The sequence below is a fragment of the Emys orbicularis genome, chromosome 17 (assembly GCF_028017835.1).
Source record: "Emys orbicularis isolate rEmyOrb1 chromosome 17, rEmyOrb1.hap1, whole genome shotgun sequence".
Classification (NCBI taxonomy): Eukaryota; Metazoa; Chordata; order Testudines; family Emydidae; genus Emys; species Emys orbicularis.
The window spans coordinates 9673001-9686715 of NC_088699.1; the positions used below are offsets into that span (position 1 = coordinate 9673001).

General features: G+C 38.2%; 1 protein-coding gene across 1 annotated transcript in view; it reads right to left on the reverse strand.

Moving 5' to 3' along the window:
• Window positions 1-1644: 1644 nt before the first annotated feature.
• Window positions 1645-13715, reverse strand: part of NF1 (neurofibromin 1) — a 164701-nt gene continuing 152630 nt past the window's right edge. The window contains exon 58 of the mRNA XM_065418088.1: window positions 1645-1787. Within this exon, the coding sequence (XP_065274160.1) occupies window positions 1645-1787 (143 nt within the window). The remainder of the gene's footprint in view (window positions 1788-13715) is intronic.

The window sequence follows — 13715 nt, forward strand, 5'->3', positions numbered from 1 at the left end:
GTGAATAAATGTGAATAATGTGCTATATCAATAAAATTTGAACACTTAGTTGTACCATTCTCTATTAATTTAGCTGTGGAGTTTGATTTACTGAAAGCCACTACTGAAATCGCACTATGGGAGGGGTTTTTTGTTTGTTTTTTTAAATACTATATACTTTTTTTCTTTCAAGCCATTCATAAATTGCTAAATCCTAACATACAACAGGGACCACCTGGCATTAACAGTAGATATATTTAGCCCTAAAATGAGCACCCAGATGACATGCCCTCTATTGTCAGAATTTATATTTACCGCGGAGATCAAAACGTTACGCACATTTTTAGTCCATAAAGATAGTATTTGCAGCACGTAGTGCTACTTCGTTACATATCATTCAACATAGCAGCATATTATCACAGTCATCCATTGTTAATATACTACTGTAAGTTGATGAGTCTTTCACAGTGATAGAAAGCAATTTCAGTTTACTTCTTATAAACCCCAAACACAATTTTTGCAAGTTTAAAAAAAAATTGAAAATTCTGCTAGACAAATTTGAGAGAAATGTCTACGCTGATAGCAGAAATTGCATTGCAAACATTCACAGGAAACCTGTCTTTGACAAAAATGTCAGTTATTTTTAAATTCATGTACCATTTTGCATTGAAGTGAACATTAATGATTTTGTATCATTGCTTGGGCAGCACACAAGCAGCCTTGCTAAACAAAATTCTGAGTGAGTTGAAAGTTACTTCATACAACTTTCCCAAATAGTTATTCTGCCAGGAATTTCTTGAAGGTGCCTAAAATTGGTGGAAAGGGCAAAAGTAACATAGGATATGTGGTAACAAAAAAAGTAATAAATTTTCCAAGCAGCGGCTAAGACAGCATAATTAATAGTCAGTTCTTGATGATTTGCTTTTCTCTATACATCCATTTCTTTTAGTGCAGTCAAAGTTCAGCAAAAAATAAAATTTGCTTTGGAAAAAGTCAGTTTGTCCAGTCTGGTCCATACACAGTTCCAAATATATGAAGATACTTTCTGGCAAATGAAGAGACAAGTGGCCTCCTCCTCCTCCTCTTAAATTTATTGCTAATTACTAAAGATTTAATTTATCAACCACCTCTGGTTAGGTTTACTGCACTGTGGCTAATTTCAAGGTTGCTTTTAAGTATGGTAAAAAAAAGTCCACAGCTAAAAATCTGAAGGGTTTGAATTAACAAGGATTATAGTACTTCCCCGGCTCATAAAGCCATTAACTTGAAAAGTGTGCAAAACAGGATTAAACATTAACACTTTCCTTTAAAGAAGAAACAAACAAGGCATATAACAGAAGCAAGGTAAAACGGTCTATGAGAAATGGCTTTCATATTTGGACAGCTACTGTACTGCACTGTTAAAGAATTCCATACTTCATTCATCTACGAAGTTCTTCAGGATCTACAAATGGTTCCGTTGAATGGTTCTGAAATACTGGCTTAAACCAAAAAAACAGAAGAAAAGAAAAGAAGGCATTAAAATTCAGGCAATGTTTTAAGAGTTGATCATCTGGCAACATGGCTGGTGGGATGGGAACGTTAAGAATTAAGTGCAGCATCACAACTGGTGGAGGGCCACTAGTGAAGCCCATGTACATAAGTCAGTTTTTTTAAAAAAAAGCTTCACACAATCTTTTTAGAGCTGTGACGTTTGAAACTGCCAGCGCTTCGCTGCTTTTGCACTTGACTTGCGGACCCATGGCGTGTCCTCCCGCTGTTGGAGTGTCCAGTGGTGGGGGAGAGTTCGACATTCTCCTTGTCAATTCCTGATGGGAAATAAAGAGGACACAACATTACTTTCCTGAGGATAAGATTCTCAGTTCCATTTATCTTGTAATTTAATATTTTAAAGGCAGGTTTGTCCTCAGTTAAAGTGGTCACCAAGAAGGCATTTAAGAATTTTAATGACAGAAAAAAATGAGACACATTCTTTATACTTAAAATAACAAAGTTGCAGAAAAAGAAGGTAAGAGAAATAAGAATTACTGCAGGTGAAGCTAGAAGCAGCAGGCCTTTACTGAACAGTAATTACCAGAGAAAGAGCATCTTCAACACAAACCTTACCATAACTGTCCAGCAGAGGTCACCTTCCAATCATCTACAATTGCTCACACCTCTCCATACACTCAATCAAGCTGAACTGAGCAAAATTAACATTGCAAATGTCGAGCCAATCAAATTACACTAGCAGGGCCACAGGCTTCTTAGATATATGAGACAGTCAAGAGGAGTCTACTATTTCAATCTTAGCTCCATTTCATAACAGCCTCCTTCCCTTCACTTCTGGTCTTCTGTGTAAAATGTCAAACACTAACAGCAAGCAGAGCAACATTTACATTACCATCTTTTAGTATTGCCGTCATATAATGAGTTCATTTGTATTCCACCTGCAGAGCTGAGTCATACCTCCCAGTCAAAAGCCCCTTAATATAAATATTATAAGGGGGAGAAGGAGGAGGGGAATCAAAGAGTTTTATACAGCTTAATTAAGCAGTAAAAACAGAAAGAAATTTAACGGCAATTTACATGTATACAGTTCTGGCAACTTAAAATTCCATACGACCTGCAGGATGAACTCTAATGAATAACACTGAGTTAGTTTATAAAAAAAACCTGCAGGGGAGGTGAAATTCTGAGTTTCCAAGACAGATTATAGGGGTGTTTTAACACTTTTTACAGGTAGTGTTCAGAAATACAGCATCTCACAGAATAACCACCCTTAGCTGTGAGTATTCTGCAGTAAAAGTTTAAACACTTCCATTCTGGTAAGGAATCTGTAGGAAATTACTTATTTCAAAAATATTTATAACTTATTTATAACTTACTGTTCACAGATGTCTCAAACTCTAGATAGATGACTATCTAGAGACAGACTTGATGCAGTTGTGTGAAATATGAAAACTTTTTCAGCATCTGATATTTTCATTAAGAACTGAGAAGAGGATGTATAAAGACTGGTTTCAGAGTAGCAGCCATGTTAGTCTGTATCAGGAGTACTTGTGGCACCTTAGAGACTAACAAATTAGCCCACGAAAGCTTATGCTCAAATAAATTTGTTAGTCTCTAAGGTGCCACAAGTACTCCTGTTCTTTTTGTATAAAGACTGTATCCAGGTACTGAACTGTCATGCTATACTACATATACGTAAAAATATACACAGGCTGCATATACTAAATTATCAAAATCAAATAGAAAAATTGTGACTTGTGAAACTATTGTTTATAACAAAAACTATTTCCTGTATTTGGTGTGTGTTTGTTAAATCTACCTCCAAGCTTAAAAGAGAAGAAATTAGCTAATCAGGCCTCTGGAAACTTGCTGGAATGTTTTATTCTATTGTGCTTTCACCACACCCTACAGGGCATATGTAGGCATATAAACTATTCACCGAGTCCAATAAATCCTTGTTTTCTAAACAGGAAGACGTCTTTGAGTACAGGTGTAGGAATGCACATCTGCACTTGTGTTATCTTAAGTATCCACAGATTTTCAATTAAAAAATAAAAACTTTATGACCAGTGTGATTTAAACAGTGCACACACAAGTATCCTAATCCCTGCATACAAGGCTCACATCTTATGAGTTTTGGAGGGGAATGCTAATATCTAAGTGCTGTTTCAGATTTATCTATATTAGTGAGTACGTATTCAGAGTTATCAACATCTATGCACGGTAGTACCATGCTCTTCTGCCCTTAGCTGAAGCAATATGCAGCCTCTTGTCCTTCAATCATTTAAAGTTACTTCCTCTTTCAAATTTCCCTTGTGCATGAACTGAATCACAATGCCTAAAAAACTGTTTGCCCCCTGAATCTGCCTCTAAATTTTGATGGGTTACAGTGGAAACCTAATTTCACTGTAGTACAAAATGGACTTTTTTTTTTGTTGGGTTTGAATAAAAGGATATTTTAGTGGAATAAGGATGGTCTTCAGGTTAAGCCACTGGACTAAGACTCAGAAGATCTGGGTTCAGTGTCTGGCTTTGCTGGGAAAGTCAATCAATTTGTTTGTGCCTCAGTTCCCCATCTGTAAAATGGGGACAATACTTAACTCTGTCTAGTCCGTTTAGATTGTAAGCTTTTCAGGAACTGTGTCCTTCCATGTGAAGGTAGCACACTGGGGCTTCTAGATGGTACTGGAATATACATAAAGGCCTTTTGAACACAAAAGGGTTCTTATTTAGGCCGAAGGTCGGTCATACTTTCAGCAACACCATCCTCCCACCATTACACTATTTCTTTCTCTAATTCAGCCTACTCTGTTTTAAGTAATTGTATTGATACCAGGAGTATTACAGAGATCGGCTGTAGAACTGTGGCATGGAATATTGCTCAGTTTTAGTGCCCCAGCTAGAAAATGGGGTTTGGACAGTAAGACTGGGATCATCAGGCATATAGGTGGGTGCTATATAGGACAGTGCACAACTGATGCAAACTGAAGTTTAATCAAATGATTCAGTCATGATTTGATATGTAAACTAAGGATTATACTCTCCTCCTGTCATGGGCCAGAAATTTCCCTGGAAAAGAAGAACAGGTGTGTATATGTACAAATTCAAAGTCTGAGCAGTAGGTCTGGGGTATGAGCAACACTAGGCTATATTAAGTCTTTCTTACAGTGCTAGTCAGATAGCATTGTCCAAGTTAAGGGATTTCTGATATTTTTATTATAAACATCTCACAGGGAGCCAAAGCTTGGCAGCTTTAAAATCACATTGTACTGAGATTTGGCCTACAGCTTGGCAGCAGACAGAAAATACTTTTTAAAATGAAAATTTAAAAATTTTCAGATGCTTCTGATCTGAACTATGCTGAAGAATGTTGAGTTGCCTGATTCATATGGTTTGTTTAGCGTACTAATCATGTCAATTAAAAAAACAGCTGAATTATTTCAAAAATACCTGCTAAGCACTTACTTTTTATAACATCTCACCTGCATCATGTTCCCTGTCATGTACTGGGTAGTATAAACAGTATGCAAACCCACAGAAAATTCAACTGTGTGTAATTAGATTTGCATTTTAATAGTCTTGTTCACTGCTGACAGGATATGCCTGTTGATGTATATTCATTTGTAATATTAAATGTACATCTACTACACATCCAGTAGAAATGGTACTGAAAATTCCCTTGGATAAAAATGGGGTTTGCACAGTAACGCTAGGATCATGGGGGACTAGATGGTTCAGGGGATTGGTAAAAGAAGAGAGCTTTTTCAGTGACAGGTTGCTGGCTTGACTCCTGCGCTCTGGTTGGTAGCCTATGTGAAATGACTGGCTTCAGTCCAATTCCCTGTCGACAGATATCCCCTTCACACACACTACATGTACTGGGCTTGTTGCAGTGTCAGCAGAGACCATGGGTCTTGGTGAGGGAAGTGTTTCCTTACCCCTGAAAGTTGGCCCTCCAGATTAGGAATAAGGCACCGTGGTAGTGTAACTGGAATGTAGCTTACATTGCCACTGGTCATATTGCACTGTTGAACAGCCATAGGATTTCACCCTAGGGCGGCCAATTCAGCACCTTTCACAAATTCTAATTTCCCCACAAAAGACTCAAAAAACTGTTCTATCAACTGGGCAGAAATAACCACAGACTTTATACATTGTTATTAGAGGTGCGTCACATAACAACAAGTGTACTGAAATAATGTTAACACTATCGAGTCTGTATGACAGAGAAGCAGAAGGATGTAAACAGATGCTGCTACTTTACAAAATGAAAGTGCCCCTTACATATAAATGGCTATAAACCAGACAGCAACATTACAAAAGCAGTTCAAATGCAATTGAATCAAGGGATATTTTTTCAATTTTTAAAAAGCTGGTATAAAATTCAAACAAATATCAGCAGATGAATGCCACTAGGAGATAAATTCAGAGTGATGGCTGCAGTGGTTTGCCACACTATACTCCCATTGTATAGCTCCTACAATCACAGACCTCTGCTATAAATGGGAACAATTATTTCTAATGCTCCATTTCTTGCTTCTCTGTTGAAGCATGTCATTTTGTATATTTAAGCATACACTGTCAGTGTAATATGAAAATAACTTGCTTTGCCCTCCTTTCAAACTTCAGATCTGAACTCTCAGGGTTTAAATCAACTTGAGAGTTCTTAGGACACTGGATACAATTAAAAAAAACTCAGTTACTTACTTATCTTACTCTAATTGTGGCTCTACAAGATGTATGGTCCACATGGATTCCCCTTCTAGTGCACACGTGTCCATGCACACAAGATTGGATTCTTAGCCAGAAGTGCCAGTTAGGCTGTTCCTATGCCCTGGATGACCTATGCTCTGACACTCAAGGAACTAATGGGCAGAGAGAGCTCAGCTGTCCATCAGCTCCTTTGCCAATACACTATCCAGGGAAGCAGGGAAGAAGGGTAGGTCATGGAACCCATGTGGCCTACACATCTTGAAGAACTACAGCTATTGTAAAGTTAGTAACTGATCTCTGATTGATTGTCCACAGATTCCACTTGCTGGTCACCAGCAAGCAGTGACATCTGATGTTTGTGGGTGAGCCTGCAGCTGACTGATGAGATCTGTTAAGGTCTTGAAACTCTCCTGTGGCAGATAAGCCCTTGATTATGTGGAATCTAGCACTGCCCTAATGAAAACTATTCTCTGTGTTGGTAACAGCAATGACTTTTCTTTGTTGATCCTAACAAAGTGGTGTGGTGAAAAGTTGTAGGTTTAAGGAATGGAATTGTTCACCTGCTACCGTGATCATCCTGGAATGAGCCAACTGTTAAGGTATGGCCATACCTGGATTCCTTGTTTCCTTAGGGAAGCTGCTATGACTGCCAAACAATACTCTTGGTGCTGCTGAAAGACTAAAGGCCAAGACTCTGTACTGGTAGTGAGATGCTCCTATTTAGAATCTGAGTGATTTTCTGTGCACTAGCTGAACTGATACGTGAAAGTAATTGGAACAAGGTACCATGATTTACTGAGAAACTCCCCAGCAGAGAGCCCCAAAAATGACTCAAGAGACAGGAAAATTATTAATCAAGTCTGCAAATGTTGATCTCCCAAAGGTCTATGCCTACAGTGATGGCGCCCTGTCAAGCAAGTAGGAGTCACATGAATGGGACCAAGTTGAGTGGGTGGGCGTGCAATACCTCCTTACTGTGCTCAGAAAGGGAGAAGGAAAGAGTACTTGAGGGGGAGGGAGGGGCGCTATGACCTTTCAAGGTCCCTTCCAGTTCTAGGAGATAGGACATCTCCATTAATTAATTTATTTACACACACACACACACACACACACACACACACACACACACACACACACACACACAAGATCACTAAAATAGCACAGTGTACAGAGAAGTGAACACTGCAGGGGTTCTGTCCTTGCAGCTATGGTTGCTAAGAAGGAGCTGATAGATGGTTGGGCTCATTCTGCCCTTTATGCCCTCAGTGGGGATATGTGGCAGGGAATCGAAGGTTCAGGTGTGACCCCAATAGCACTCCTGGCCGAAAGAATCCGACCTTATGCACGTGGAGCACGTGTGCATTAGAAGGGGATCATGCGGACAATCACTTGAAGAGCTGTTTAAGTGATGAAAGACACCAGTTGAAGTGTTATTTAAATATTTGTAAACCAGACATTTTTTTAAAGCACCAACCAATATATTTTCCACAGCGAGCACCACAGAAGATAGAGGTCATAAAATGGGCCTAACAGGAAACTTCACTCTGTCAAATGGCTGTGCTGACTACCCACTGACAGGAAACCTTTATCAGAACTGTAGTTAAACAAGTGCACCTCTATATGGTAAAGGTGGAACGAAGCTTACAGTACAGAATGTCAGGATGAAAGCACTAAATGGGATTTATGTTCAAATGCATAGACATTTCTAAACAGCTTTAACCCCTATTCTCTCAATATTGGACTAGCTACAATAAGTTAATTGTAAATAACTTAGTGTGTAAAAGATTCATGTTAGAACAAAGCAAACAGAAGTTCTAACTATTTTAGTCTGAACTTCACACAAATAACTTACAACATTGCAAATGTGAAAAGTCACTCCACACAGAAGGGACTTTGGGTCCAGAGTGATCATCACTAACATCCTAAAACAGAATAATTAAGTTGAGGCAATGAAGCTGAAATCTCACTTGAATCCAAACCTGCTTCCAAGTAACAGAGATCAATTTTATACTGAAACTGTGTATTGACTGAAAATTATTCCTGCCCTGCTTATGCCTCATTATTTCTGCAGCAAAATGAAAGTGTTGGATGTGTTATGTTCAGGAATATTCAAGAGCAATTGTGTTAATGTTCAGCAATAGAACGAACACTACATAGAAAATTATTTTAATGGTAGCAGTTAAAATGCGGCATAGAGCAAAAATTAGTGACAGTGAAAAAAATGTTAATGGAATTTCAGATAATTTTTAACCTAATTATGGAAGGAGGAAGCAAGTGACTGTTTATTGAATGAATAAAAACTTTCCAAGCCATTTTAATCAACTGCCTCCAACTGTCTTCTGTCTCATTCAGATGAGAATCAGCCTCTCATTCTGTCAGTCACTAGATTCTCCTTTCATTTACACTAGTGAGAGTGGAGAATCAGGGCCACTATTTTACAGGCATAAGGATTATTTTCTAAATTCAAAACACAATTACATTCTGACTTCTGCTGTCCATTGTGGCTTATTTCATCCTGCCGCTCCCCACACACAGGTGCAGACAACCTAGAGCTCAGGCAAACCACAAGATAAAGGAAAACAGGAAGGTGTCTATAAGGGTGAGCACATAACACATTCTCTGCAACTCTTTCTGTATCTTCCTACATGAACGGAAGCCTCAAAATGACATTGTCTCTCAAAAAAAGCAGCATGTGGCCTTCAATAATTAATCTGGAAAAGTTGGTTCCAAACAACTCCTCTTGGTGCGCAAGTGCTGGTGGTATACAACTGATGTTTAAGCTGATTTCCTATTAATCAAAAACTCAAATGAAACATTTCGGCCTCTCTCCCTTATTCTTTGCTAATATCTGCAGAAGATTATCTTCATTGGGTGCCCATCGCTGGAGTATCTAGGTGCCAATTCTCTTCTCAAACCTGCCTTATTCCTGTGGACAAGGCTTGCATTCCCACCTGCTGGGTTTTAAGTATCAAGTAAGGAGCTAAAGATAATACAAGAAAAGCAACAGCTTTGCGCTTACTTACAAGTACTGTCTGGAGCCATTCCTGTGTTTAAAGAGCTTAGTAAATTACTTCTCATGCCTTAAGCCCACCTCTAATGCAGATCAAGCAGTATCTCGTGCAAATATGATGAAAGTAGAGGGTACCTGGATGAGGAAGCGGCATGAAAACTGCTGATTTAGAGCAAGGCAGAGAAGCTTCACGGACACAGAATGAAAGAAAAAACATAAGTGAATAATGTCCAGGACAAGAAAAAAGAGTAAGACACAAAACATTTATAGACAATGATTTTGCCTAGTTCTCTTGTTTCCAAAGGCAGGAAATGGAAAAATGTTAATATTTGCGAATATCTTAATCAAATTAATTATTAAAATAATAATAAAAACCTGTTTGTATAATCAATGGTTATCTCTAAATTAATTCGATGTGATAAGATGGACATCACCAAAACAGCTGATTCTGTTAGTTGAATGGGATCACTATGAAATTCTTGTGCATCCTAGAGCTTCTGTGGCTACCTCACCTCTTTCTAGAGACCATGCGTAGTGGTCATCTCTATCTCCGACCCTGGTGTGCTTGGGTTACTGATTTCATTCCGGGGATAACATTTCTCTCACCCCTTGCTTCCTTTCATCTCTCCTGAGATAATAGCAGAAGGTGAGAGAGAAACATAGCAATGACCTGACTTCCCCAACAAGCTGAGCCTCTAATATGGCACAGTTAATTTGAATGCAGTTGCATAAAGACGTGGTAGGGTGGGCTAATTAAATGGTCAACAGGACCGAACAGTTTGAAAACCAAGGTCTGATCTACATACAAAGTTGTACCAGTTTAACATCACACCTTTAGCTAACCCGGTACGAATATGTGCAGCTCAGGCCCAAGCAGTGGAAGATTTGGGGGTTGAGGTACAACATAAAGGGCTGCGACTTACAAACTGGTCCACAGAATGAGAAAGTTGGAGAACCACTGCTCTAATTTTCTAAGTCTCCCTTCCACCCAATTGCCAGAATGGGGTGAGTACATTCAGGTAGAGGCAAAACACTAATAAGAAATAAAAGGTGAAGAGAAGAGACAAAGTAACATTTCAATTAAGAGTTGGGGTAAGATATTCTTAGTTATTAGGGTTTTTGGGTGCTTTAATTTTTAAGTGACAAACTTGAAATATCTTTAAGGGGTGATTTTCAGAGGTTTTGAGCATCTCTGAACACCAGCCATTCAAGATATCTGAAATTGGGTACCCAAAATTCAATCACTGGTAAATTACGAAAGTATTGGCCTATATGTAAATTGTAATGTATACCTATGTTCTTAATAGATGACTTGACGTGTCCTTCTGTATTCCTCTCATTTACTGTATATATTTGAAAAGTTCTGAAAATAAGTTTAAAAAAATTAAAATGCATCATAGAATCTTAGGACTGGAAGGGACCTTGAGAGGTCATCCAACCCAGTCCCCCCACCCCTGCACTCATGGCAGGACTAAGTAATATCAAGACCATCCCTGATCATCCTCTGTATTAAGCAACATCTGCAAAAAAAAGCTTAAAGTTACCACTGAGCTTTCAGAGGAATGAGTTTTCTATGTGATAAATTTAACGGAATAACTTTCTTGCAGGTGGGAGGTCTAGTAAGTCACTTAAAATACTAGCCCACAACACAAAATAAAGCCAAGAAATACAAATCAGTTTTGTACATTTTAAAGAAATTTAAGAATCAGATATAGAATTCCTTATAGGCTGAAGCTTCTCTCTTTTGCTTTCTTCAACATTAGCAGAAAAATCAAAATGCTTAAACTGATAAAAAGCCAATAAGACCACTGAGAAAAATCTGCTCTCAGTAGCAGTAACTCCAGGTATATCATATCTTTTAGCTCCTACAGCGCTAAACCACTCTTGATAGCTAAGCTATTGGATGAAGCAGTCTTGTGACCACAAAGCATGCTCTGACTAATCTCTAGCTCTGCATTTTATATAGTCTAATTTATTATTACAAAAAAAATTAATATAATGTAATAAATTTACACATTGAACAGACACTGCCAACCCCCCCCCCCTTGTTTTTTTTAAAAAAGTGAATGGGATTTTAAAAAAATTAGTTTTCTCCAAACTGTCTCCCATTGACCAATGTGGTTGGCAGAACACTTGCTAGTGGTTTGCAGGGAGCTGACTTGTTCCTTGTTTCTAGTTGAAAGAAACAAAACAGATGGGAAGTGATGAAATGAAGAGCAAAAGCATACACGGCAATTTTTTTCCCCCTGAAAAGACCACCACAACACACAATGCAGTACAGAAGCTAAGGATACATAAATACTTTCCCAACATCACTTTACTATGTGCAAACAACTGCTGGAGTCGTCACAGAGATGTTACATAATTGTGGGACGAGAGGTATTCGCAAGACAGGTCTTTCTATTAAGATGTTGACCAGCATGTCCTGAATTTTATTTTTTAAATGCCTTTAATTTTTTTCCTACCCCCATTTGTCTGTCGGTTTCCATCTTGCTACCTGACCCTAGAGGGAAACAAACAGTGTTGGCAAATACACAAATTAAACTGACAAAATTTTCCCTCAACTTTTTCCTGTAATAGGAATCTTACGTGCTATTTGTACTGTATCTATAGTCAGCTCAAAATTTTCAGAAAGAAATTGATTTTTAACTTAACTATGTCCCTTTAAATACTCACAGTAACACTATTGAGTAACACCATCTAAGATCTTCATGTAGTTTTCTGTTTTAAACAAAGTCGACCAACTTGACACTTTTGACTATTCATTGCTTTATAATACTTCTGCCAAAAATTACTGACTGTTTATAAACAAAGCTAAAACCACCTTCTTATTTAAGAAATTAAGATAGGAACATAAAAAATCTTGCAATGTAAAAAACTGATTTTTCCAAGGATTTCTAAAACTAATGTCTACTGTAACCATTACTGAAAAATAGTGTTGATAATTTTAACACCTTGCGATCATAAACCTGATTGCACCCCAATTCTTCTGTTTCTCACTGCCCAAGTCTCGTTATTTGTCCTCAGCATGAACATCTATAATAAGGACACAGCAACAAGACTGCAATGACAATAAAAGCCTCCCTAGGGCTGAGCTGTGCTATTGATAAAGCAGCATAGACAGGTACAATGCTGAAAAACTAATACTCTTCTCCCATTCAGGACAAAGCTATTTAGTGAAATAAATCACCTTGGCTTAGCCAGAACTTGGGAAATGAGCCAGTTTCTCCTGAGGATAATGGATTTTTCTACCTAAACTGGCTCAATTTTCTCAAGACACAATCCTAGCACTCTCTCTTCAATGATTAAGTCAACTAGTGTTTCACCTGTTCTAAAAAATTGGAGTCCACTTCTTCAAAGACACTGGACAGACTGCATTGAGGTCAAAACTAAGTGATGCAGTGGTAGGATTTTAAATACACTTCAATGTTACTCATTTGGTAACCAGCTTTACAAGGCACTGCCTCATCTTTTGCAAACCTAATATTATCATATAGACAAAGAAACATGGACAACAGCTGTGAGCGGAAAGGAGAACTGGAAGGCTAGATTTCTTGAGTGCAACTGACTCCTGGTTTTGGGCCAATAGAAGCCAGACAGAAAACAGAGGCAAGTACTGGACCTAAAGGCAAGCAAGAGACTACCAATCCTTGCATCCAGAATAGAAAAATAAGCATGGAACCAAAAAGATGATTTTTTTAAAGTGTCAGAGCTGTAGCAATTTGAACACAACAGGGCAAAATTATACACTATATTGGTATCACTAACAGAGGCAGAAAAGACGTTTACTAGATGTGTAAGTTAGTAATCCAAAACTACTGCCTAATGTATCAAGAAATTTTCCCCTATATTCAACCTGTGTTTTCTTTGAACATTTCATCCTACTGCCCCCACTCATATCCTCATATACTGCATTTAATAATTCCTCACCTTGCTCGCTGTTTATCCCCCTGCATGCAACCATCTGCAGCTTTATTTCCTCCCATTTAGTTGTCACATAGCAAAGCATACATATTAAAGTCTTCCATTCCTCCATCATTTACTCTTTCCTAACACTTGGTAGTAGTTCTTTTTGGAACTTCTATTTACCAGTATCTTTTTAGTAATGTGGTCAGAAGTGAAGCAGTATTTCAGGTGTGGGAGCACCAGTTCTTTTATTCAGCGGGACTACCACCTCTGTTCTGTGACATCATGCTGTTGCCTGTACAGCCTTAAACTACACTGTTTTTTTTTAAACTACATTACATTACCGACTCTCATCTATTTAGATTCCCCACTATAACCCCCAGGTCTCCTTCAGCATTACTGCTTTCCAGGGCTTGCCTCCCACTGAGTACAGATGTTTTGGATTTTTTTCCCCTGGGGCATTAATTTGCATGTTCCTATCTTATCTTGACTCTCATATTGTTATTTCCATGATGAAATATGATATCTCAACAGGAATGTGAACGTTTACTTTTTAGCACCCACTGCGCTAATATTATATAGACACAATAAAATGTAGCTCTTTCCTGCATGCTGT